The sequence below is a fragment of the Colletotrichum higginsianum genome, chromosome 8 (genome assembly GCF_001672515.1).
Source record: "Colletotrichum higginsianum IMI 349063 chromosome 8, whole genome shotgun sequence".
NCBI classification, from domain to species: Eukaryota; Fungi; Ascomycota; class Sordariomycetes; order Glomerellales; family Glomerellaceae; genus Colletotrichum; species Colletotrichum higginsianum.
Window position 1 is genome coordinate 1,072,144 of NC_030960.1, and position 24,295 is coordinate 1,096,438.

Genomic DNA, 24,295 nt, shown 5'->3' on the forward strand with positions numbered 1-24,295 from the left:
TTCCTTTAGCCGCCCCGTCTCGTCTCTCCAGCCTGCCGGAACTCACACGAGCACAACTTCTCGAACTAGAGCTAGACCCATCGTCGGCTATTTCTCGCCTGTCCAGCCCAGCCTACCGTCGCGTCTCGAGGCAGGTATCAGGGCGAATGTATTTTGCCTAGCGCTTGAGATTCTATAAACCGAGCCTCAGGACTGTGTCGAAGATGATGCAAGGACTTAAATGCAGCCGTACGAGACTGCGTATCCCTTGTGAAGAGTCAGATAGGATTGGGGAGGGAATATCAAGCCAGGGTTAGGCGCCCGCGTAACAGGTTTTGCAAAGTACCCAAGAACCAACCATCTTTGAGGCGGTTATGACGATAGTCAACAACAGTTATGTGCCTGAAAAGTTCACATATAGGCAGACGATTCCCTTTCGGTGGCACCTGCAGCTTGTATCGCTTGCGGGAGTAGCATCGGCTTTACTCACTGTTTTGGATCCTCATGGGAGGTGATTGCTTAACTCTCACCGACTCTTCTGCACTATTTAACAGCGTATTCTTTCCCATTTCTCATTTCTCTTGCGGCAACTGCTTTACATATCTTTTCTAAGCTCAGTCGATATCTCTTACAGCAACGTATCATTGTTTAGTTGCCAAGGGTTTGGATGCACCTCACACATGGGCACTTCCAGCTGGATGAAGACAGAGTCATGCTCGGGACTGCCCTCGCGTCTGTTCGTGGGTGATGAACTAAGCCTACTCGTATCACGGATCTCAAGTCCGAAGAGATCCACGGCCACATCTTCAGACTGACTGAGGCTGGGGATATGCAGGCCTACGAGTATTGTGATGGACCACTTACTAAGCTAGATAGCGTCGACCCTGCATTTTTCTACAAACTAGTTGAATATCTGTGCGTTAACAACTTAACTAAGATCCTCGGACTTAGAGTCCTTACTAAAGAAGTTCTAGAGATAATGTGCAAGTTCATCTTCAAAGACAACGGCAAGATCATGTTGGACGTCAGAGATGTCAAGAAATGGACGTCCTGCCGCTTTGCTGGATTCGCTGTTAGTGAGGCAGGCATGACTGAGCTCAAGGGCAATCAAAGTCATGCCAAGACTGTCAGGAACACTGGTCAGGTCTTCACAGATGGGAAGATCGGCAAGGAGGATGTTCTCATGGATGGTCTCCGGGCCGAGGATATTGTCCACTGAGTTTTCGTAAAGACGGAATTCTGCATAGCTCAAGGGATTTCCTAGAATTACAACTGTTTCTACTAAATTATCTTCATATAGCTTTAGAGAACTTAATTCGACTAGCTATACTCAGTAAAGCTGCTCAATCTCTTTATTCCACTACCTGAAACTTTCATTGATGACCCTGCCTTAACTCTTCATTTGCAGCCTCAACCTATTTGCCTCCACATAGTCTTTCGAAGCCCTATTGTTTTTCGAACCTTTTGTCTACTTGTGAAGCAAGTCTAATCAAAGTCAACTCTACACATGCTCTAGAGTAGCTATAATCTCCTACTGAATAGTTCGCAATAGTTCCAGCAATGCAACTCATTCTGCTTATACTTTAGAGGGGCCTAATTACTAAGTGTGCAAAATTCATTAAGGTACATTAGGGAAGATGCATTAGACAGATTTACTATACCTTTCACAGCTTTGCCTTCTATAGTGAAGCTGTACTAGGAGAATAAACTAATTATTCTTGCAGCCTGGATGAACTGCAAATTAATCTCTAAGTCATTTTTGGCTTCCCTAGAGAAGCTCTGCTAAAAGAGATGCTTGAGCTTGCAGCAGTTGTTATAGTAATGCTATCCCTCTGAATCTATGTATCCTAGGACATTCTTAAACCCCTACAGCGAAAAGCTGAAGGGGAGGACTACTGCCTTAGCCTAGTCGATAATCCCTATAATTTTTCCTGTTTTAGGGTTGATGAGGAGATTTATCTTGCAGAGGTCGCTATAGGTGAGGACGAAAGGAAGAGCCCCTGAGAAGAGAGAAGGGAGGGCTTGCCGAACTCTGCTCAAGTTTGAAGCACAACGACCCGGGAGCGATTGAGCGAGAAGGTCAAACTTGGAGCTGAACTCCCTCAGCAGAGCTTCTGTAGTGTCTTGGGACAAATGTTGACCGTTGTTCCATGACTGTGCGAAGAAGCTATTCACGCAATCAGCGCTGATTCCTTTCGCGCGATCAACATCGTCTGAGCACGCCTCGCGAGGTCTTTCACAGTCCTGCGCTGCCGGGAAACAGAATCAGGCGGCTGGGGAACCGAGGTATGGCGCGAGATAATGTAAGCGGCTCCGGGAATGTTGCCCATCTCGTAGACGTGTACGGGCCTCGAATCGCCAATGGTTCCGTGATATTTGCAGCCAGCGACAAGTTGCGGATGGACCGTCTTGGCCAGGTTCATGATTTCCATGTCGATGCTGGAGTCCTGGATGCGGAACTGAAAGATTTTGGACTTGTCGGTCCCCGCCGTGACGGTATAGCTGAACGTTCCCTGTATCTGCACGGGGTGGACCTGCCCACCAGCACGAGAGAAGGCAAACGCATCGCATTGCTTTCTTGTCGCGGCTGTGTTGATTTCGAAGAACGCACTGATTGTGTTGTCGAAACTGTAGTAAGTTGCCATGGTGGCAAGGTTGGATGGAGTACGGCGAGGGATGGTAAAAAGAATAGTGGAAGAGCGTTCACAGTTGGTTGACTGAGTTGGTGAATTGATAGGTGGTCCAAGTCTTTTTGGCGTTATCGGCAAGCAAAAAGATGCATACAGTCCTCAAGCAGGCGTTGGCGCCATGGGTTCGACTAGGCTCGTCAGCTGAGCGCGAGTTTCCGGACACTAAGGCACGTTGCCAAGGTGGTCCCTCCCAAGGTTGCACAATAGGTACGCAGTCTAGACGGACAACTAGCCATGGAAACATACTTGTAAAGTACCAAGCATATGTCACAAATGCGGTCGTCTTCAACTTCCCCTCGCCTGCGGGCGTACCAGACCAATCATTGCAAGTCGCTACTACCAAGACCCGCTTGAGATATTGTATCCAGCCTAAAAGGGGGTTGAGGGGAGGTTCACTTCATCTTTCCAGGTTACTCACTCATTCCTTGTCCCAAAACCCGTCATGGCAGTTACCAGACCAGTGTCGGTCTTGAACGCGGGGGAGGCTTGAGCCAACAGGTGCTTTTCCAATGGCGCCATGCGAAGCGGATCGGCTCATGCAACACTGATAAACGACCTCTCGGCTCCGTCCTCCGTCCCCGCTGGAAGATGAACTGCATACACTAAATAGCTAGGCGGTGTAGGATGCCAGCGTTTCCCCCCATGTCACCAGTCTTGGTAGGGAATGCCTTTCTGTTAAGAAATGTTGATTTAGAAGCGGGACTGCAAGGAAAGAAAGTAAATCAAGTAAGTTACCTTGGATTGCCCCCCTAGTGCTTCTTTTTATTAGTTAAGAAGGATCTTTAAATCTATTAGCTGTAGCTTCTTACCTTTGTAGGTTTATTGCACTAATTACGTTCCCTGGATTTCAGCGCAAAAGTTAGTAGGTAAGTATAATCATGGGAGCAGGGCAGCTAGGTTCCCAAAAACACTATGTCCCTTTGAAAAGGGGGTCCTCTAACGACGAAACAGCCCTTTCACTACATTAGTCTGAGACGGAGTGGCGCTGAACTATTGCTTACAATCTCGCTCCACTGAGCGTGACAATTTCTTCTCCGTCATCTAAGCTTGGGGCTGACCACATGTTCTGGTCACTTGTACGCGTGATGTTGCCCCATTTGGTGAGGATCTAAGCGTTCCATCAACAGGGCTTCCAACCCGCAAATGCCCGGGCACTTCAGGTTCAATGCCCCTCCAGTGAACATAGGGTGCAACCTTGCCTCCGGTTTTAAGAGATTTACTTGTGAGGTGTCATCTCAACACTAGCGGTCTCAAGAACAACACATTCTTCTCCTGTCCCTTTTTCCCTTGCCTTCACGGAGAAGACGTCAGGTCGATGATCTCGCTGGCGGCGGACGAAGGTACAACATGGCTCGGCACCCCCGCCTCCTCGGCCGAGATCATCAACGAGTCCTCCCTCTCCTCATCCCGCTCAGTCCCTCCACCGCCTTCGACGGGAAGTTCGCCGTCCAGCTTGCTGACGTTCCATTCCCCGTTCGAAGGGTTGTACTCAAGCAGGTACATGACCTCCAACATACCCTCGCCAGCGTACTCTTGAACTATCTTCAGGTTCGGCTCGCCGTAGTGGCCCATGAACTCCAGCTCGAGCTTCACGTCCATCTCGTCCCCCGGCTCTCGCCGGAACCCAATCACAAACGGCTCCGCTCGCGCCCACCGCCTGCTCCCCTCCATCTTGACGGATTGCAGGAACGTCGCTGGCGTGCCGTCGACGTCGACGCCCCTGACCTCGACCTGGAACCTCTCGTCCCCTACGGCCTCGAGCTCGACGACGAGCCTGCGCCTCAGCACGAACTCGGGGATCTGCAGCCCCAGCTTCTCCATCACCCTCTCCATCAGGTCGTCCGTCGTGGCCCACACCCTCAGCCCCGTGGAGAGGTGGTCCAGCGGCGTGCTCTGCAGGTTGCAGATGACGAGCAGCCCGCCCTCCGGGTTCGCGCGGCTGCGCTTCTTCTCGCCCACGCTCTCGGGGATCGTGCACGCGGGCGGCACGGTGAGGGACGAGCCGAGGGCGAGGCAGAGGTCGGCCTTCTTTGCGTTGTCGCGCGCGCGCTGGAGCGGCTCAGCGAACAGGTACTCGCCAAAGTTGATGATCGTATCGAGGAGGGTGCCGCCGCAGATGGCGCACTTGCGGCCGGTGCGGTGGTCGCGGACCGTCTTTTCGTAGCTTGCCACCGCACGGAAGTCTATATGCCGGTGTTAGACGCTGTTTCGTGTGGAGGAGCCGAGACTTCGTGTACGATGCCGTTTATTTCATTTAGGAAAAGAGCAAGGGAAGATGGGGGAGGGGAGGGGGGTTAGTTGCATACCGCGGAGGTACTCCTTGCCGCAATCTTTACAGTACTCTCTGTTGCTGTTGCCATGGAGCTCCGAGATCCTGTCCTGCGGCGCGAGATGAAGCGTCAGTTCACGTCGATGCACATTCTGGGGCAGGACCTTTTGCCAGGACTTACGGGGAGTATGCCGCTCTTCCTGTGCAAGCCGTCGCAGTTCTGGCTGACGAGGTACTTCAAGATACCCCTGTTCTGCAACTCGACGAGCGCCATGTGAGTCTTGGTCGGGATGGCCTGTAGCGTGCTAGTCGTTTTGCCCGTTCTCTGTCGTCCTTGGGCCCGTAACGTCCAGGCACCCTCTGGGCCGCGGAAGTCGGGGATTCCTAGACGTCGGGATGAGATTCTGGCCATCCTTCGCCCAACATGCTACGATCCACACATTGGAGTGGTCGCGTCGTGTGATTGAAAGTCGGGAACTCACCAGCGGATGTAGAGATGCCTGCGCCGGTGAAGGCGATGAAGTGCTTGCTCCTCTTGATCTCGTCCACGAGCTCCTGGGCCTTGCCGTCCACCACGTTCTGAGGCTCGCGGCGCTCTTTCTCAGCTACTTTGGGGGCTGAGTCGGCCATGGTGACAGTTGGGCGATGGATCGTTCAGATCAAGACTTCACTCCTCATGTACTCTGGTATTGAACACATTTGAGATTTGATCCAGGGAGGACTTGGATGCTTAAATAGAGTCAAGCATCGAAGCCGTTCCTCAGAATAACGCTTGACCTGTGTAAGACACACAAGACCGACGCTATAACGATAACAGACATCGACTAATGGGGATGTGGAAACATTGATAGACATGGGCGAGCGATACCGCCACGTCATTGGCTGCTCTCCCTCGATCCCATGGAGACAACCTGGAACTAGGCAGCAGCGGCGAAGGATTCTCTTGGCGCTTCTTTAAATCCGTGATTGGATGTTAAGGGCTTTTGAGGCGCCTTGTATCAGTGACTTCACCGGATCTCAGCCATGTCGCCTATGTTATTCGACCGCAGCCTCTAGAGTTGTGCCTCAACAGCGAAGTTCAACACTGAATGATTGATAGTAAGCCTTATTCTCAACCTCGTCGGATACGTCATTGTATCCCATAATACTATCACTGATCAGGCTTACAGCCATCTTTAGCTGAACGTTCCCAAAGCAATGAAGGAAGAAACCCTGCTAACCCGCTTTCTTGCCTGAAGGAGGACGGGTTTCATCACATGTTCTGAGTTGTAGTCACTTGAACGTGTTTTTTTAATTCCATTTAAGTCGCCTCTTTCTCTCGATTGTAGGGTTGCAACTTAGGCTGTACTGTCCAAGTCTACTGGTCTTATGACTGACAGGTCTTGAATACACCCACCATCTGTTGCTTGCAGGCCAATCCTGGCCTGAGTACGCCTTTCGTTACTGAAGCGAGGGTATCTAGGTTCTTGATCCTCTTTTAAACAAACAACAACAACAACACACCCGCCGGCCATCGTGGCGGGAATCCAAGAATCTTCACCATGACGTCCCAGCACATCCTGGCCACGGCACCCTCCCAAGATGCCATTCTCAGGTCCCTCCTCGAGGATGTCCGGACTTACAATGCGCGCCAGCCACCTCACGCCGGCCTGCGCGAGTGTGATCTTTACGCGGAAATGCCCTTGCTTCTCAACCTGCCTGGCGCGCCCCTCGCATGCAGAGAACCCCCCGCCGAGTTCGAGGCCGTCAACATGCACTTCTCAGCCCGAGTGCACGCCTTCTTCAACGCACTGCGCGACTTAGAGGACATGTCAAGCAAGAAGTCCCCGGACGAGCTGGACCTGATCCGCCAAGACGATGGCCTTTGGGCCGCCATCCGCATCGTCAACCAGTCCTTCGACATCGACCCGGACTGCTTACACCGCACGTTCCACACCCGTCGCCTCTCCGTCCGGGACCCGGACACCCTACCCCTCGTCAACCGCGTCACCCGACTGCGCGTGTTGCCCGAACCGGATTTCTCCTCCGAGCCGGACATGAACGCGGCTCACATGCGGCCCGTCTGCCCGCGCGTGCCCCTCGAACTCGCCGCCCGCCTCCGTCGCCTTCGTGAGCTCGACTGTCCCTGGCTATGGGAGCGCTTTCCCATCGCCTTCTCATCTCACGCGCTGCGAAGGTATGCCCGCGTCTGGGAAGGCCCTTGGCATGATGCCCGCGCCGACTTCGGCCGGGGAGTACGCCATGTTTTGCCCTCGTTGCCATCCTCCCTCACCAAGGCCCGTCTCTGGTTTTGGAAGCCCAACCCCCGCGGGGACGACATGGACCAAGCGGCGCCGATGCCTGACCTTGTCGGCGCGTCATCATCATTGTCTTCGTTGACCCCTGAGTTTGAAGGCATCGACCCTGTTTCTCTCGGACTGCGTATCCTGGGGAGTCGGCTGGAGAAACTCGACATCCGCGCGCTCATCACCCCCGACCTTTTCCTTTCCGGTGGTGACGGTGCAAGAGATCCCTTTACGTCATGGCCACACATGCGGCACCTTAGAGTAGAATTTCACCCTTGCGCGCCCGACGGCAGCTGGTACTTTTCCGGGCCGCGAGGCGAAGATCCCCATGCCGCTGGTTACGCCATCACAATAGAGGAGCACTAGCCGCCTGGTCAGGAGGATGCTGACGAGACGCACACCTTGTGGTCCCTTGACGAGGACGAATACACGGGCGACGACGAGGTGAGCAACGCCCGCCAACTCGACATGTTCCGTACGCTCCCCATCGCGGGGCGCATCAACCCTTTGCTCATGGCGTTTGCCTCGTCCCTCCAACGACAAAGGACGCCATCTCTCCAAGACGCCGAGCTATTCACCTGGCTTACGTGGCGGCCCTCCGAGGAGCGTGCTCAAGAGTATGAAGGCAGTGACGACGCGCCTCTCTCGGACGAGGATGAGACCGTCATGTTCCGATGGGGAGTGAGGTACGAGGCGCCCAAAGGGGATGGGAGGGGAAAAGTGACGTGGCATGTCGGTGAGGACTGGAGGCCGGTAGACGAAGTCATCCGGGCGTTCGAGGATCTTGTGGGCGGTGACGGGGAGAACATGGACTGGAAAGCGTTCGAGTTTGTAAAGAAGCGGGAGCAGGATCTGGAAGTCTTCATATAAGTCGTCGGCTACTACGAGGCCTAGCGCTCAATGACACCTCCGTAGGCTCCCTTACCCACCTGTACTTCTCCTCTGCGTCCATCACTCCGGACACGTACAGCATCGCGCCCATGAGAGCATCTCCGGATCCCTGCTTTCCGGATTCACCAACCGCGAATAGGACACAACCCTGAAGATGATCATCGCCATTGGTGGTTGAGCCGTCAACGACCCGGACCTCTGAAGCGGGTGTTCAGGAACTTGGTGCTGATCTCGGCGCGGAAGTTCGAGGCCTCCGTCGACAACCTATCCAGTTCCCTGCGCGAGTATGACTTCGACGGCGTCGACTTTGACTGAGAGTATCCCGGCACCCACTTTGCCACGTTTCTCAAGGAGCTCGACGACGCCAACAAGAAGCAGCCCGTCAAGTACGCCGTCCCCTTCACGGCGTCCACCTCTCACTGGCACCTGCGCCACTTCGTCCTTGAGACCGCCGACCAAGTTGACTTTATAAACGCCATGTTGTACGGCCTACACGGCGCCTGGGGACCACAAGAACCCAGTAAGATATGGCATCTACGCGTACACAAACGTCACTGAGATGAATTTAGGTACCCAAGAGTGAATTTATAGCCCAGTCTAGTGTTCATAAGAAAGTGAGAAAGACTGCCATGATGCCGAAGATGAAAATCAATGTTGTGGCAGGAGATAACGACACAGTGTCTGTAGTATCCCGCGTGTACGATCTAGGCCGGTAGAGCATAGGTCTCAATATCTACGTTGACCCAGCGTCATTGAGATTGACTGGAAGTTTTGAATTCATAGGATAGACGTGGTCAGTTGTTCCGGACTAAGCTCAGATGAAGTTCACGATACACGTTTCCAGAAGAAGAAAAGAATCGGTGTGTTCTCTGTCTGTGTCTGAGGGCAATAGTTACAAGACTTTTCGGTCGCACCAGACACTCAAAGTGACGTGGCTATTTGAATCATGCAATAGCACCACATCCTACGCCAACGAAGAGAAGCAGAAACATTGAAGTCTTCTAAGTGTAGGGGCTTATCACTTTTTACTAGTTCTATCTAGTATGCTAAAAAGGACTCATCTTAAAAGCTTGCAATTGTGATTCGAGCTGCGGGCAAAGCAGGTAAATCTAGTACTTGGAGAAATCGAAAAGAAGTGTTTCATTCAACTGCACGTCTTCAATAAGCTAGTCTACCGCACCGCCGTTTCTTAGGCGTGTGTTATCTGTCAACGACCTAACGAGAGGCTCACACACAAGATATCTTCTGGCCAGAGGGAGAGAGTGTAACTTTGCGCTCCATGTCGTGGTCTAGATTTACAGCACGTTTAGATCATGTGCCCGTCCACTTCTGTTTAGTTTAACCTAGCTATGGTTTATGTATCTGCCATAAACTATCATTAATAGCTTTCAATATTTCGGCGAAACATGCTGTCGTATTTTTTAGAACTGGCCGATTCTTGGGCTATCAACATCCTGCTAGTGCTTTTACTCGCAGTTATCCGCCGACACTTTACTAGGGACACCACATCCCCTCTTCCTGCCATCGTGTTAACTCACTTACAGTTCGGCTTATAAACACGCTCAATTTTTTGGCTTTTCTGCTACCTCTGATATGGCCTACGCGGCGAGTTCTGCTGTCTGAAAACTTAAACCGGGTACTTAACTCATGATAGGAGCACACCCCTCCCATTAGGAGAAAGTCGGGGCCGTCTCCCCAGCCTCCAGATCTTGAGACCCTGGTGTCCGCTTTGTAACGATAATCTCAACAGGGGTATCGCGCCCCCAACACCTATGCAATATTCCGATTAACAGCAAAGGTGGTACATGCTCGCTTCTTCCGACTGTTGATATAAAATATTCCGTGGACTCCTTGCCATGGAACAGCTGAACATCACCTCAGCATCCTTGGCATCTCTTCTTTTTGAATCTTCCCTACTAGCAAGATGGCTATCGCAAAGTCTACACCCCGTATCGTGGAACTGGCCACCCAAATCAGCAAATCGGTGGCAGACCTACAAGCTGTCCTCGACGCCAAGGGTGTTCCCTCACCGTCTTTCGATGAGAATGCTCCGCCAAAGTTGCCCAAGGAGGCCAACGATGCCCAGGACGCCGTGCTGGACGCGACGGCAGAGTTGCACGACCTCCTCCTGGAGCCAGTCACCTTGGTCCTCAAGAACTCGGCAGTACGTCTACCCGCACAACACGACTGTTGGCATCGAATTGCTAAACAAGATCTCTCTTCTAGAACAACAGCATGGGAAGTCTTGGGTTCATGTGCCGCTTTGACATCCCGAACATGGTGCCCCTCGGAGGGAAACTTTCGTACGCGGAGATCGCCAAGAAAACCGGCTTCGCCGAGTTCGTCGTCTCGCGCTTCATGCGCGATTGTGTGTGCATGCGCATCTTCCGCGAAACGGAGCCCGGGGTGATCGAGCACACCAAGACTTCTAAAGCTCTCCGAGCCCCATGGTTCCTGGCCTGGCTCAGGGCGGGTGCAGAGGAGGGATGGGCTACTATGCTAGGGGTTAGTCCTGTTTGCCAACCGTCCTTGCTCATCTCAACTGACAATTTCCTTCCCAGGTTGTGGACGCCTTGCAGAAATGGCCGAACGCTTCGGAGTCAGATCAAACGGTAGGCTAAGGCAGTGATCTCACCATCAGCGCGACGGTAAACTGACTGACGGAACTAGTCATTCAACATCATGCACAACACTACGGGCTCCTATTTTGAGAACGTCGCCAATGACCCCGAGAAGGCAGCGCGATTTGGGGCCGGAATGGCGACCCAATGGGAGTTCCCTGGCTACCAGCTCGAGTACCTGCTGGACGGCTTTGACTGGGCTGCCCTCGGACCGGTAAAGGTTATTGATGTCGGCGGCTTCAAGGGCCGCATCTCCATCGCACTCGCAGATCGTTTCCCCAATCTCAATATGCTCGTGCAGGATATGGGCATGAATGAAAAGGAGGCACATGCCGCGGTGCCTGATGAGCTCAAGGATAGGGTCAACTTCATGGCCCACGATGTCTTTGGGACGCAGACCGAGAGCGCGGATGTTTACTTTATCCGCCAAGTTCTCCACGATTGGCCGGACAAATACGGCATCAAGCTCTTGAGATCTCAGATCCCTAAGCTCAAGAAGGGCGCCAAGATACTTCTGAACGAGTCACTGCTTCCAGAGACGCCCGGAAGCTCGCTCCCTCTTTGGAAAGAAAGGGACTTGAGGTTCGTTTCTGATCTAATATTACCTGCACCAAAAGACTTTTTCGCTGACCTGAGTACTATACAGGACTATGGACATAGGATTGCTGGCTACTATGAACGGTCGGGAGAGGACTTTGAAGGAGTGGAAGGCTATCATCGCTGAGGCTGATCCAAGGTTTGTATTGCAAAATGTCGTGCAGCCCAAGGATTCTATGCTGGCCGTGATGGAGATCGTTTGGAATCCTTGAGCAACGAGTGCATGTATTCACCAATATGATACATGAGACTGGGGTTCCCAATCATTCATTTGGCGATATTTGTAGTGAACATTTATTGATAAATATTTTTAATAACTTTGGATTCTGTTGAAATGCCGCCGGATTATCGATGGGAAACGTTGAGACGGAGTTCTGGCTGGGCTAATCAGATCACACATATCCATCCACCTTCGTCGGATCAGCCATATCCACGGCCTCCGTCGATTGCTCCCCTTCACTTAGATCTTACTCCTACACACCCAAGCAATCCACGAACATCCTCATATCTTGAGCAGTTCGTCCACTTGAGTGACCCTGTGAGGCCCAAAAGTCCAAGCCCGTACGATCTAACCCAACGCTCGAAGCCTGGAATTTACTCTAGATGATGAACTGCAATTGTCCAGCCAGATTGAAAGTAAGATGCAGCCTTTACCCTATAATGTCCTTCTTGAATAACATTACCTTGATTACGGATACAAACTTCAACAGAATTTCGCCTCCAGACAAATCAATCTGGCAAATCATTTATGAACTGAGTGGCTAAATCAACTCATTTATTTCGGTCTATGAACAAGCAAAAGGCTATTGGCGAACCGTTTTTGTAATGAAACTTGAGCAAACCAAGATCCCTATACTGGTATCGAATGGTTTTGCACTTAAGCCGGCAACTCAATCTCTTCCTTCCGTCTCTTAACTAGGACAGAGGCCGTCATATCAGTGAGGCTGTCGAACCCGTGGTTCATGAGACTGGGCTCGGCGCTATCCGGCATTTTAAAGTCGTACTTGAGCAGAATATGAGCCAGGAGGACTTTAAGCTCCAGTGCCACATAAGTGCGGCCGGGACAGGCATGTTTCCCGAAGCCGAAGCCGGTGTGATCAATGCTGACAGAAGAAAAGCCGCAAAAACGCGCCTTTTCGGGGTCGGACTCGGCTCTTTCAATGAAGCGGTCCGCTTTGAAGTCATCCGGATCGGGAAAGACATCTGGATCCCGCATTTGGTGAGCTGACACGGCTATAAAAGCGCCCTTGGGCAGGCGGACTCCATTGCTGAGTTCGAGGTCTCGAAGGACGGCGCGTTTGTTGAAAACTAGACGGACTCTGTTAGCCTCCGGCCATACTTGTCAAATTGTTGGGGTCGTTGAGGCTCACCCTGGTTGATAGGCTTTAGCCGCTGGGTCTCTTTCAAAACACTATCCATCAGCTTCAGCTGGTTGAAAGCCGCCTGCTTCCAGCCCTCGCGTGTGACCGCTTCGATGAGCTCCCTACGCAGTGCATCTACCACGTCTTGATGATTTCTCAAGTCGATCAGCACCTGGCACAGTTGGTCCGTAGTGCTATGCATGGCGGCCACCGCGAACGTCAGCTGAGCAACTGCCGGGTCATACTGGTCGCCTCTCTGTGAAGCCACCTCGTCAAACCAGTCAAGGGAGTCCACTTGGCGGTGCTTCTTCTGTCTGCGCTTCTCACGTTCGTGCTTCATGATCTCTCTCGCCTCGGACAGCAGAGCCTGCGTGGCCCGCACCTGGGGGTGGAAGCGATGAATGAGCGGTAGCAGCCAACGCGGCCAGGATCGCAACGCCATCACCGCGCCCAACCCCACAACGGTGTACTGGGAGTTGATTTCGACCCATCGCCTGTTGCCAGACATCTCAGGACCCAGAAATGCACGAACTGATACTTGCGCAACCAAAAGTAGTGCTGTTTGGTACAGTGATACAGCGTGCCATTCTAAAATTTGTTGCTTAGTCCCTTGACATTTGAAATGTGAGCCAGGAAGCAGGCGTACGAGAATCATCACTCCAAGAGGATTTGAGGCATCCAGCTGTTTCCGCCGAGAGATCGGAGACCAGCTGTGCTAGCATGAAGAGAAATATCAGCGACCGTCCAAGCTCATTAGCGTATTCCAGACCTATGACTTACGCAAAGCCCGATTGAGTTTCTTAGTAATGACATCGTGCATGAGGCCTCTATGAGTGCCAGCGAAGGCAAAAGCTTCCATGCCTGGAATGAATCCCATCAATTCCTAGGTTGTAGCTTAGCCACCAACGACCAAAAGATGTGCGGGGAAACATCATATCTTACGGTATTAGTGTAAGCACCTGCAGATAGTCCGTTGTCTTCTCTAATTTCCGTGGCGTAATGAGGAGCCAAGACGATGACTTCGCCAAGGTCAGTCTGCACACGGAATGCATTCTTATTCTGTGAAGAGACTGGTTAGATACTCGTTGCCGACAGCGGCCAAAGTCTATCAACTACTACTCACCTTCGCAAAGCCCTGCTTCCTCAGGGTCGTGAAGTCTGTGATGAACTGCCGTATCCCTTGGCCTGTGAACCAGCGCTGAAAGAAACCGAGCTGATGGGCCAGTGGCAAATGTCGTACTTTGAAATAGTATGAAACACGAAACAAGACATGGGATAAACACAATGCTATGATTGCGCATACAAATGCAACCAGCAGCCCACGACCAGAGACGAATGAGCTTGGATGGCTGATCAACCTCATTGTGAATCCAGATTATCAGTGAGAGAAACTAGTATGTTCAGATGAGTGTGGTGGCTGTCTGTTGATGTCTCCCATTGTTTCGCCAGACTGGCCCAAAGAGCTGAGAGGTTGGCCATTTGCCAGTCCACTATCACCGGGCTTCATTTGTGCAATTATCCAATATGTAGTTTTCTCTCAAACTTAAAAGAACACCCCAAGGTACGTACTATGGTCTGATGGGTAAGTTGAATACCCACCAAATGGAGTTCATGGGTTGTAATCCACAGACAGCCTAGGTTCACACCCTGAGTGGCTTAAAGCTCGCATATTTTAAGGTATCTGGACTTAGATCAGCTTGTTCGCAAGCCAGAAGATACATGACAAGGGTGTAAATAAACCTTTTGCCTGCAACCATAGTAGTTCATCGCGTTTCCACGCCGCTCCCCTGCAAAGGGGTGGCCCGTAGGAGGAACAAAAGACGAACGGAGACTTTAAGTTTTGTCAGGGTTGTTCGTTGCAGGCCAAGCCCTTTGCCATACGATGTATACGGACGGACTGTTCGTGATTAAGGTTAGGGATACGGGAGGGAGTGAGGAACCGGGGAATCGAAAGTTTGATGTTGATCGACCAAGTTTCTAGCCAGGGATTGTGTCCCGCCGGCTGGGCGACCTCAAGAGGGACCGCCTTGGCCACGTACCTTGGGTAGTTGTGTCAGTTAGTTCCCTTGGATTTCAATTGGGCCAAAGTTTATTAGCAATCCTTTTGCTTAGAGAACTATGCCCTTGGCAGAATTGAGGTCCAGCCACACTCGGTTGAATAGCCTAACCTTTACCCATGCAGAGGTACGGGACGTAAACGTAACCCTCTCGCCCCGCCTTGGCTTCGTGGTGTCTATCCCATCGGAAGCTTTTGACTGAAAGCGGGCACTTGTTGCAACCTCACGATATTGCCGGCCTGCACTCGTCATGAATTTTGGTTTGACAATTTGCTCGAGACATGATTCCGCCCCGCCGATAGCAGAAGTATCACAGCAACGACATCGTGTGACCAAGTCAATCGAGTCAGACGCCACTCATGCCAGCCTCACATTCGGTCTCAGCTCTTTACGGCCAATTTGCCGTTGACATGTGCTGGGAAGAAATATCCGACTCCGAAGTACGAGTAATGGTTCCGACTAGGCATATCGCACCATTGCAGTTGCTATTATCAGCAGCAAGCACAACGTCGGACACAACCCATTTCGGTGAGAAAGTTTGAGGAGTTTATTAAAGATACGGCAGCTAAATTTAGTTGCTTAGGGGTACGGCAAAAGACCATGGCCAGACCGGCCCAAATCACCCTCCTACGCTTCTGCACTGTAAAACGGCTCAAACATGCCCACGCGGTGTGGCTCTCCTTCTGCTGGAGTCAGTTTCTCCGGAACTAGCTGTCTCGTCTGGCGTAAATTGATTGTGCCCCAACGAAGATACTCGGCAAATGTTTCGGGTGCACAGTCGGTGTCGTGGTGTTGAGGGTCATCCCAGATGTCCGCTAGGCTAGAAGCCATGGCATTCTTCAGGCCATGGCAGAACTTCATCAGAAGCGTATTAGCGAGCATGTCATTGACGAACGTCTCTGCGTCCTTTCGCTGCTCTTCTGGGGCATCGTAGCGTGTCGTCAGCAACTCGAACTGCTTGTAGCCCATGAATCCCGTTCTCTCCTGGTAGTACCACATCTCTTTCAATGCCGGGAGTAGGAAAGCCTTCCTTTCAATCCAGTCGCGGCCGTTCCATCCGTCTTCCTTGTCCACCAAGTCACGCAGTCGCTCCAGGCAATGTACCTGGGCCCCATAATCCATGATGGCGCGAGACTTGGTGACCTCCTCGTGTTTCTCGTTCATGATAATCTTGTCTGTGGGCGCGCCGTATGGCTTGAGATGGCGTAGGAGGGGGTGGCGAGAGAGACCTTCGCAGCTCGTAGCGTTGCCCCAGATGTAAAGAAACGTCTCGTGCCAGCGGCGGATGAGATCGCAGTCTTTCCGCGCCATCATCCATGTGTTGATGATCGACATCTCACCCGGACGCGTTTCGTACGTGAAAGCTGCGAATTCGTATGGGGTCTCGGGGTCTACAAGCAAGCTCCAGATGTCGTCGATGGAGCGCACCAAGATTGCCCCGACATCCAACCAGCAGCCTCCATACAAGTAAAGCAGAGGGAGGCGCACGAAGTCGGCCGAGTGCGTGGCGACGTACGGGCCCGACATGCTCCCCTTTCTCATGGCTTCTGGGAGCATCTCCGGTGGCACGAAACAGCTTGCGTTGCTTGGAGAGCCAGGGACACCATCCAGCACGCGTACGTTCCATGATGGGCCCAACAGTCGTGCCCAGTGCACAACGTTCCGCTTCGACCAGGGCGGCATGGCGTTGAACCCCGTGTGCCAATAAGCCCACAAATTCTTTTCATCGCCATCTGGCTTGGTGGGCGCCGTCAGCAGGGCAATGATATCTTCGTCACTACGGGTGTCCAGCTGAGATGAGGGAATTCGCAGTGTGCCGCTCGGGGCTTGTCTTATTGCGGGCATTTTGGATCGCTTGCGATTGAAGATAGATAATTGAAGGCAATATAGATAGGTCTAGGTTGTGGTTTGATGATGATACAAAGTGGTAGGACTGGAAAAGATTACAGAGCTTATATACAACCCAAGAAATAAGAACAAGCTTCCATCTAACAATTGGTCGGATTCAAGCCCGATCCTTGTCGACCGATTGCCAGCCCCACTGCCATGTTCAAGGCATATCACGACACAATTGTTCATTCGAATTTCATGTCATTATATCTGTACCCTATAAAAATAACTTGTTGGTCTGGTTATCCATTGAATGCTCCCAGTTCATTCACGCCTTCACCGACAAGTCATCGGCCATTACTCAAACGGCCAAGACTATGCATCCTCCTTGGGAGGAGTCTGGTCATACGAGACAATGCAGCGCATCTCGATGCTCTCTCTATCGTAGCCTTGAGCATGTTCTGGGTCGATGAAAGCCGAATGCACAATCCTTCGGACGGGCCCATGCGAATCGAAGTTTTTGAAAATCAAAACCTCGTCTGGCTGCTGGGCGTACTTGAAATACCAGCGATGGTTCTCGTTTGGACCTACAGCCCAGGCCTCCTCTACACGTTCATCCGCCTGGATGGGCATAGGAGCCAAGTCCGTTTCATCGACTACGGATGTGGCATCGGCACACGCGAACGGATCCTTGTAGATCGTCTTGACAGGCCGCCAGACCTTCAATGAATTGTTTAGCACCTTCATCGTACGGGGCCATAGAACCAGGGGAAAACTTACGTTCATGATGGCGAAGCGCCCCTGAACAACCTTTTCCGCAAACGACTTGTCCGGAATACGGCTCAGAGCAATGATCTTTGCTCCGTCGTACGACTGATCGCAGTGAACAAAGTGAACAGGGTTCTCCGTTGGAATTTCCTTGTTGGCGTTGGGCTTCACGGGCCCGCGAGTCTGGTGATCGTAGCAGTAAACATAAGAAGCTCCGGTTCTACGACGGTGAATTAGCTGGGTTGAGCTCTGGCGTGTCTGTGATGCCAGTATAAAAGGATTCGTGTTGACGTACAACTTCTTAACGAGATCAATGACCTCTGGGTACAAAACAGCCTTGACCCTTTCATCATCGGCGAACTCGGCTTTGGACACTTTGGTTTGATGTTTGACGTATTGGAAACCATGGGTTTCGAGAGTGAACTTGTCTATCTCGGCACTGACGTCCTTAACCACAAATTCTCGAGATACCACAGGCTTCTGGTTCCCAGGGAGATCTTTGATGTTCTTTCTGTGTTTCAGAAAGAATAAGTACAGTTAGTAACAGTAAATCCCGAAAAATGACATCAAGGGGATGACACTTCAGATCTTACCGCTGTTCCTCGTCTGAGGGAAACGAAATAGGGTCTGCCCAAGTGGGATTGCTCAAGTCCACATAGGTGAAAGTCGCCTGAACGTCACGGGGGGACATGGTGGTAACTGTGGCCATTGTAAAGGCGAGATTTTGACAACGAATCAAAGTTAATGGCTAGTTCAATGAGTAAAAACACGGTATGATTACAGGTTGGCGGGTGATGGTTCAGAGAATTCGCGGTTCAAAGTTCTCATTGCGTCGCTGAAATACTTATGCCCGAGCCCTGCAACCAAACACCGATCTAAGTCATGCCCTCCGTCTGGAACAATTCTGGGCGAGACGCCGTTGCAAGACGCCGTTGTCCAAGACACTCTGCGGCCGACTCTCACGTCCCTCGACCACAACGACCTCCCGACTGCTACACTGGGAGCATCTAATTCTACCGCAAGTTTGACTTTCAGGTCGTGTATTGGAATGCTCTCACCTAAACGTTCCCACATCCCTCTTGTCGTCTCGGGTGGGTCGAGATATCTCCGTTCCAGGGCATAAGTCGCCGGTCTATATTCAAAGTATACAAGTGACTGAACTATCTCCGCGGGGACAATCAATGTCCGGACAGTCATGCAAAGGACGTCCCTGAAATGTGGAAACCAGGAATCATGCTCTAGGCAACACCGCTACTTCCAAGCTTAATTTATGAAAGAGTGGTGCGCTCCCTGCCCAACTCAATAGTACTGCTTTTTGACTTTGGCTGTTGAATCTCGTTGCATTCATTTTCGGACCGTTTGTCCGCATCCATTTGCTTCTGAATAGTCACATGTGTAAATGTGGATTCGCGGCCAGTAGACCCCCGCCGTTAATACCACTTGAGCCATACTAATCACTAAAACCTTAAGTTGGCCGCGGCCTCCGCCTTATGCTGGCAGGGGGTTTCCCGCAGTCGACAGCTGGCTTTGGCGGAGTTCGGGGACATGCAACAACCGGGGCCAATCTGTGAGTAAACCTTGAAGGATGGGGTGGAAAGAGCCTGTCGTACTGTAAGTTTGAGTCCCCTGCCCAGGTTTGTTTTATGCAGGAATGCAAAGAAGCATAGTCAAAAGAGCGTCATTACCGCAAAAGCTTATAATGTTTTCACGTCTACTTGTCTAGGGACTGACTAGTCCGGCCAATACTTGTCAGCGGTAAGGTTGTCGACGCAGATTTGAGCAGTCACACGCAATGTAAACTTCAGACTGACTTCATTTTGTCTATGATTTAATAGCAGTGCTGAGCAATTGTGTCTATCTTACGGTCACGGCCTGGCGTGGAGGAATAAGGAGAATGTCAAGGGAGCCTAGTAGAAACATTCTTGCGATGTGTTACCAAAAGTCAATGTTCCCTGAGATGAGCCTTCATGCTGACGCATCTCCCTCCCCTGACCTCCCACTCAGCCCTCAACTTTGACGCGGATGCCCTCACTTTCCAGACGAGGCAATGGTAAAAGAAAATGACAAGCTGGGTCTGCATCTACCGCGCTGGTTTTGAACAACCTCAGTTTCGGCCCTTGCGGACAGAACAAAGCTGCGAACACGAGGGTGATTTCGGCGTATGATAATCTAGGGGTTCAAGTCAGCCAGAGGCAATAGAACCACCACCCTGAAATACTTTGACTTACTCCACTCCAAGACATCGGCGGGAACCTTTGGTGAAGGGTACATAGTTTCGAATCATCTCGGGTGTCACGTTCTCTAACCACCGCTCTGGGCGGTACTTCATTGCATCATCGTAGACTGCTGGATCCGTATGCATGTACCAAGCTGACATGCCAACAGGTGTCTTGAATAGAGTCAGTTTGTTCATCCGTAAAGAAACGCAAAAGGATATTATATTGGAAACTTACACCTCGAGGAATCACCCAATCTTTGTAGATAAGGTCGACATCAGGCGATACCCGAGGAAGCCGATGTGTCAACCCAGGGCTTAGACGTAAAGCCTCCTTAATGCAAGCTTGGAGAAAGGGAAGACGTTCGAGCTCCGCTAGAGAGGGAATAACTTCAGGGAAGTCCTTCATGGGACCCTTGAGCTCTTCTCGTAACCGATTGTGGATGTGTTCATTGAGTAGGATATGCACAGCAAGATAGTCCATCGTGCGTGCCGTTGTTACGGTGCCCGCACCCATGACGACCTGGGCCTCGGACGCCAAACGCTCTACGGACTTTTCAGACTCTGGCAAATCGCTGTTGACGATGTGATCGAAAAGCGTCTCGCACTTCATCTTGTCGTTCTCGTCCACAAAAGTAAGACCTTTCTCCTTTCGTCGCTTTGCATCGACTATGTGGTTCACGGACATCTGTGCAAGGTGTTAGTCGATACGGGCTTCAAGGTGCATGAAGTTTGCCATACAATTCGCCAGTCCCGGAACATCTGGCTCCGGGGATCGAGACGCTCCAACAGTGAGGTGGGGACAAGCCTCACAAGTCTATGCTCAGATCAGCCTCGAGTCTTGGACAGTGGAGGTGTTTGTGTTCTTTTCTTACTTGATGAGCGAAGGGAAATTCATGAATATCGGCATCGACCTGATGAGCGTATGGAACAGGTTGTACCTAATACTTGCAGTTAGAAAACGTGTCAATGCGCCGGAAAGCCCGTGAAGGAACGAACCAGTCGGGATTAAAGTCTGGATGGCGCAAGAATGACATAGTAGGATTCGCGATGCAGACGACATTGACTACATCACCTGCCATGGCGGCGAAGACGTGGTCAAGCCTGACAACTTTACCAGTGCCTTTCAACTCCGTGAGACGCTGTATCATGGTGACCGTCAGTTCGTGAAGTCGAGACTCCAGACGAGCAACCCCGTTCTTGGAGAAGAAAGGCTCCATAGGTTTCCGACGAAGCCTGTGATGATCATGATCTACGGTCATGCCGTGGGAACCTACGCCGTTCCAATTAGCTGTGGAAAGGTCCATTGAGATTCCTTAATGAAAGCTCACCATTGAAGTCCATACCATCCCCAAAATGGGCATAGGCGTTGGTTCGTCTTACGGCACCGCCCACATACAAAGTGTTGTAGTACGTTGGGTCGTTGATTGAAATTTCTTCCGGATTTACTCGAATGATAGGACCTGTCACCCAAGCATTAATTGATATGCAAACTTCCCCAAAGAAGTGAGATGGAAATTTACCATATTTTCTGTGCAACCTTTCTATCTCATAGAGGTAAGCCCCTTTGCCCAGGTAGTCCCAGGCTATCTCATAGAGATGTGTAGCAGCAGCAACCTTGGGCCCGGGAAACCGGGCCAGGGGATGGAAGTATAGGCGATAGGCGGTCACAGCAAGAATGTAGACAGCCCAAAGTCCCAAAAGTAAAGACAGCCACAGACCTGGGCTTGGGAAGTGTTCTGAAAAGGTAATGAGGTTATTTTGCATGAATGCCATCTTTTGTTTTTCCTCCAGGGTAATCAGGTTTGAGGCAAAAAACTAACAAGGGATGAAATCCTTTTTTTTAACTGAACGAGTTTTGATCGATACGAGAAGTTGAAGTTGTCGACGACAATCTTCGATAACTACATAGACTTTGTGTATTTGCGCCAATCAGGTATTTCGTAACTATCCAATGTACGAGACTTAGACCCGCCTTATTTGACTCTTGGACAAGGCGAAACCGATTTACGACCCCATCGTTCAAATGGATGTGCAAGCCCCACGGGGGCAAACTGTTCACGTCTGCGACTCAGCCTCTCAGATGCAAGGCGTGGGCGTATAGAAAGTTAGATATATGGAATGGGGAGGGCAGTGGATGTGACTTTTGGATTAACTAGTACATTCACCCCTCAGTGTAAGTCCGGTATCTCCAGTAAGCATCAGCCGCCGGAACGGGAGGCTGCGGGATATCGGACACCAGGGGGCCGCGCGATTCATTCCGCTCGAAGCTCAACTTTATTCTGAGACCAATATAGCTATCCTGGTGAGAAAAAGCGGAAACACGTGCAAATCACTGGAATTCCAATCATTTTGAGACCACAGCCCGTTGCATGTGCTCCGTTATCCTCGGCAAGATGGAAGCATCAGGATACAGACTCCGATGGAAATTGACTAGGCTACCAAGCAGTTTTTCTCAACTGACAGCGTGTTCTTCAGCTCCTAAATGAACACAAACTTTGAAAACAACTGATGAGGCGGTGCCCCGGAATTGTGGACTGTCAAGACGCCATTCACTATCTATTGCCCCGAGCCAGAACGGAAGCCAAGCCATACCAACACAACCCTGTCCATTCCCTTTCTTGCAAGACCAACTGCCGATGATGTGATTCGAAATCTATCCGAAGCTATCCCATTCTCGTAAGATTTTGTGTTTACGCTAAGGGTGCCGGAAAGACGAGGAGGAGTACGTCATTTGTCCGCGCGCTCCTTGAAGACCATCATCAAGTCTGGCTTGTCCCAAATGAACCAAGTTTTCTGCTGGCTCCACTGCTGGGAAGATGGGTGTAATTCCAAATCAAAGTTCCATAGCAAGTGTCCCAAAATAAGCCGCATCTCAGCCCAAGCCAGGCTGGGAACGAACTATTGGTCAGTGTTTATGACACATACGGGAGACGGACTCACTTTCGACCCAAACAATTCCTTGCACCATGAGAGAAAGGTTGAAATGCAGCCTGGTTGTCAACTTCGAACCCTTCTTCGTCTAACCATCGCTCAGGTGCGAACTCAAGAGCGTCTTTGAAGTTCACGTCGGCCGTGTTTGTAGCATACTGGTTGATAGCAACAATCGTGTTTCCAGGAACGAAATGCCCATTGACTAAAATAATATCAGCGATTTGAGTTGCGCTCAGTCGAATGGCTTGACGCTCACCCATACACCCAGAGGGTGGTGTGACACGAGGCGTGGCCCCTGCTACGGGCGGGTATATCCGAAGGGACTCTTTGAGCACAGCTTGGAGAAACGGCAGCCTGCCTAGCCTTTTGCTATCCATCTCGTTTGCTGAGGCGAATTCTTCCCGAATGGTCGTTGTGAGCCTCCGCAAGAGGTCTGGGTTCTTGGACAGGTAGAACAGACATCCGGCAAGAAGCGACGCCGTCGTCTCTGATCCGACATCGAGGAGAAGGGCCACGTTCGCGGTGATCTCGGCCGGCGTCAGTGCCTTTGCAGTGTCGTTGGCTTCCAAGATGTACGACATAAAATCAGGCCTTTCGTAGTTCCCAGTCGCCATGCGCACCCGTGCCTTGTCGACGGCCGCTTCAAACGCCAGACGTCGTGAACGCCCAAATGCCCACATCAACAGACGCATCATGTGAAACCTGTACGGCATGAAGCGCAGCATCTCTACGACCGCAATGCCCTCTTTGATACCTTCAAATATCAGATGGGCTTGTGGGCTCCAGTCGTCGCAATCAAGTGCCCCCGAGCTGACGCCGAGGGCAAGATCAGAGATGATGTCGTAGGTGCAGTGGTGAAGCCAGCGCACAGCATCAGTGGGTGTTCCACGAAGCTGGCGGATTCTTCGCACCATATGATGGATGTGGTGCATTAGCACGGTCTCCTGGGCATATAAAGCCTTTTCCGAGAAAGCATGCGACAAAACTCCACGGATACGGGAATGGTCTGCGTTCGAAGAGGCCCCTAGGTTTTTCTCTCCGTTCGGAGCGATGGCTCCCATGTAGAAGAACGGCTCTTTATCTAATCGGGCCCCAGGACGCTTCTTGGACTTGAATCCGTAGATGTCATCCCACGATGTGCCGTTGATGAAACTTACTACCTGATGGTCAATGGATGGTGGCTCGAACATCTTGAAAAACGACTCACATTCGTCGGGGGCAAGTCGAACAACATCGCCGTATTTTTCGTGGAGCTCTTTGGTGATTAATTCGAGGTTCCCGGTGCTTCGATGATAAGAATAATAGAGACGAGAAGATCTCGCCAAGAGAGGGCCGGGAAATTTTCTCAAGGGGTGCATAAAGACATTGTACAAAGCTTTGACGAAGAAGCTTCCCAGTATCTAAAATCAAAAGATCAGCAAGCCTGTACCACTATCCATGGGGATTGTGTGCCTCTCACGCCAATACAAAACAGAAACACGACGCCAACATAGAGTCGAAGAGCCAAATACTCGCTGCTATTGATCTGGTATGAGAACATATTGCTATGAATTATCGACGGTCTGGAAGGGCGTAGGAGAATCGGCAATAGATCGAGAGCTCGATCAAGTGAAGAGAACCGCAGGTCTTCTCTCACACTAGTGTTCATCGCTTTCATACCCTGACTAATACCAGTGATATGTGACCAAGCCCTCCCAGTCCGTATGCAAGGATGTCACGGATCATTTCTGACCCGCGGAATGCGTACACTCTTCTCTGGTGCAGGCTAAGATCTAGCTTATTCTTGAACCGGCGAGTT

At 51.3% G+C, this 24,295-nt stretch overlaps 11 protein-coding genes across 11 annotated transcripts; 4 read left to right on the top strand and 7 right to left on the bottom strand.

The window, feature by feature from the left end:
• Positions 1 to 958: 958 nt before the first annotated feature.
• Positions 959 to 1,198, top strand: CH63R_11288 (uncharacterized protein; the record flags this gene model as incomplete). The annotated part of the gene is made up of 1 exon (XM_018306262.1): positions 959 to 1,198. The coding sequence occupies one exon, from the start codon at positions 959 to 961 to the stop codon at positions 1,196 to 1,198; it is 240 nt and encodes a 79-aa protein (XP_018153103.1).
• Positions 1,199 to 1,884: 686 nt separating this feature from the next.
• CH63R_11289 (Mus38-like protein) lies at positions 1,885 to 2,624 on the bottom strand (the record flags this gene model as incomplete). The annotated part of the gene is given in 2 exon segments (XM_018306263.1): positions 1,885 to 2,146; positions 2,155 to 2,624. Coding segments are annotated over 2 exon segments (732 nt in total).
• Positions 2,625 to 3,962: 1,338 nt separating this feature from the next.
• CH63R_11290 (NAD-dependent deacetylase sirtuin-7) lies at positions 3,963 to 5,568 on the bottom strand (the record flags this gene model as incomplete). The annotated part of the gene is made up of 4 exons (XM_018306264.1): positions 3,963 to 4,852; positions 4,976 to 5,048; positions 5,120 to 5,322; positions 5,421 to 5,568. 4 exons carry the CDS (start codon positions 5,566 to 5,568, stop codon positions 3,963 to 3,965), a joined length of 1,314 nt encoding a protein of 437 aa, XP_018153105.1.
• A 911-nt stretch (positions 5,569 to 6,479) lies between these two features.
• CH63R_11291 (uncharacterized protein) lies at positions 6,480 to 8,093 on the top strand (the record flags this gene model as incomplete). Its single annotated transcript, XM_018306265.1, is given in 3 exon segments — positions 6,480 to 7,484; positions 7,489 to 7,560; positions 7,590 to 8,093. Coding segments are annotated over 3 exon segments (1,581 nt in total).
• A 175-nt stretch (positions 8,094 to 8,268) lies between these two features.
• On the top strand, positions 8,269 to 8,672 carry CH63R_11292 (Glycosyl hydrolases family 18 protein; the record flags this gene model as incomplete). The annotated part of the gene is made up of 3 exons (XM_018306266.1): positions 8,269 to 8,284; positions 8,319 to 8,398; positions 8,433 to 8,672. The coding sequence occupies 3 exons, from the start codon at positions 8,269 to 8,271 to the stop codon at positions 8,670 to 8,672; spliced, it is 336 nt and encodes a 111-aa protein (XP_018153107.1).
• A 1,366-nt stretch (positions 8,673 to 10,038) lies between these two features.
• CH63R_11293 (Sterigmatocystin 8-O-methyltransferase) lies at positions 10,039 to 11,544 on the top strand (the record flags this gene model as incomplete). Its single annotated transcript, XM_018306267.1, has 5 exons — positions 10,039 to 10,278; positions 10,341 to 10,619; positions 10,676 to 10,726; positions 10,785 to 11,317; positions 11,382 to 11,544. The coding sequence occupies 5 exons, from the start codon at positions 10,039 to 10,041 to the stop codon at positions 11,542 to 11,544; spliced, it is 1,266 nt and encodes a 421-aa protein (XP_018153108.1).
• A 665-nt stretch (positions 11,545 to 12,209) lies between these two features.
• Positions 12,210 to 13,506, bottom strand: CH63R_11294 (Cytochrome P450 monooxygenase; the record flags this gene model as incomplete). The annotated part of the gene is made up of 3 exons (XM_018306268.1): positions 12,210 to 12,640; positions 12,703 to 13,408; positions 13,474 to 13,506. 3 exons carry the CDS (start codon positions 13,504 to 13,506, stop codon positions 12,210 to 12,212), a joined length of 1,170 nt encoding a protein of 389 aa, XP_018153109.1.
• Positions 13,507 to 15,377: 1,871 nt separating this feature from the next.
• CH63R_11295 (Capsule polysaccharide biosynthesis protein) lies at positions 15,378 to 16,595 on the bottom strand (the record flags this gene model as incomplete). The annotated part of the gene is made up of 1 exon (XM_018306269.1): positions 15,378 to 16,595. One exon carries the CDS (start codon positions 16,593 to 16,595, stop codon positions 15,378 to 15,380), a length of 1,218 nt encoding a protein of 405 aa, XP_018153110.1.
• Positions 16,596 to 16,955: 360 nt separating this feature from the next.
• Positions 16,956 to 18,057, bottom strand: CH63R_11296 (Catalyzes late reaction in the cephamycin biosynthetic pathway; the record flags this gene model as incomplete). Its single annotated transcript, XM_018306270.1, has 4 exons — positions 16,956 to 17,300; positions 17,361 to 17,568; positions 17,644 to 17,859; positions 17,942 to 18,057. The coding sequence occupies 4 exons, from the start codon at positions 18,055 to 18,057 to the stop codon at positions 16,956 to 16,958; spliced, it is 885 nt and encodes a 294-aa protein (XP_018153111.1).
• A 1,291-nt stretch (positions 18,058 to 19,348) lies between these two features.
• Positions 19,349 to 21,339, bottom strand: CH63R_11297 (Cytochrome P450; the record flags this gene model as incomplete). The annotated part of the gene is made up of 8 exons (XM_018306271.1): positions 19,349 to 19,517; positions 19,577 to 19,737; positions 19,802 to 20,251; positions 20,305 to 20,380; positions 20,439 to 20,504; positions 20,563 to 20,836; positions 20,895 to 21,026; positions 21,087 to 21,339. 8 exons carry the CDS (start codon positions 21,337 to 21,339, stop codon positions 19,349 to 19,351), a joined length of 1,581 nt encoding a protein of 526 aa, XP_018153112.1.
• A 954-nt stretch (positions 21,340 to 22,293) lies between these two features.
• On the bottom strand, positions 22,294 to 24,145 carry CH63R_11298 (Benzoate 4-monooxygenase cytochrome P450; the record flags this gene model as incomplete). Its single annotated transcript, XM_018306272.1, has 3 exons — positions 22,294 to 22,453; positions 22,507 to 23,897; positions 23,957 to 24,145. The coding sequence occupies 3 exons, from the start codon at positions 24,143 to 24,145 to the stop codon at positions 22,294 to 22,296; spliced, it is 1,740 nt and encodes a 579-aa protein (XP_018153113.1).
• Positions 24,146 to 24,295: the final 150 nt, after the last annotated feature.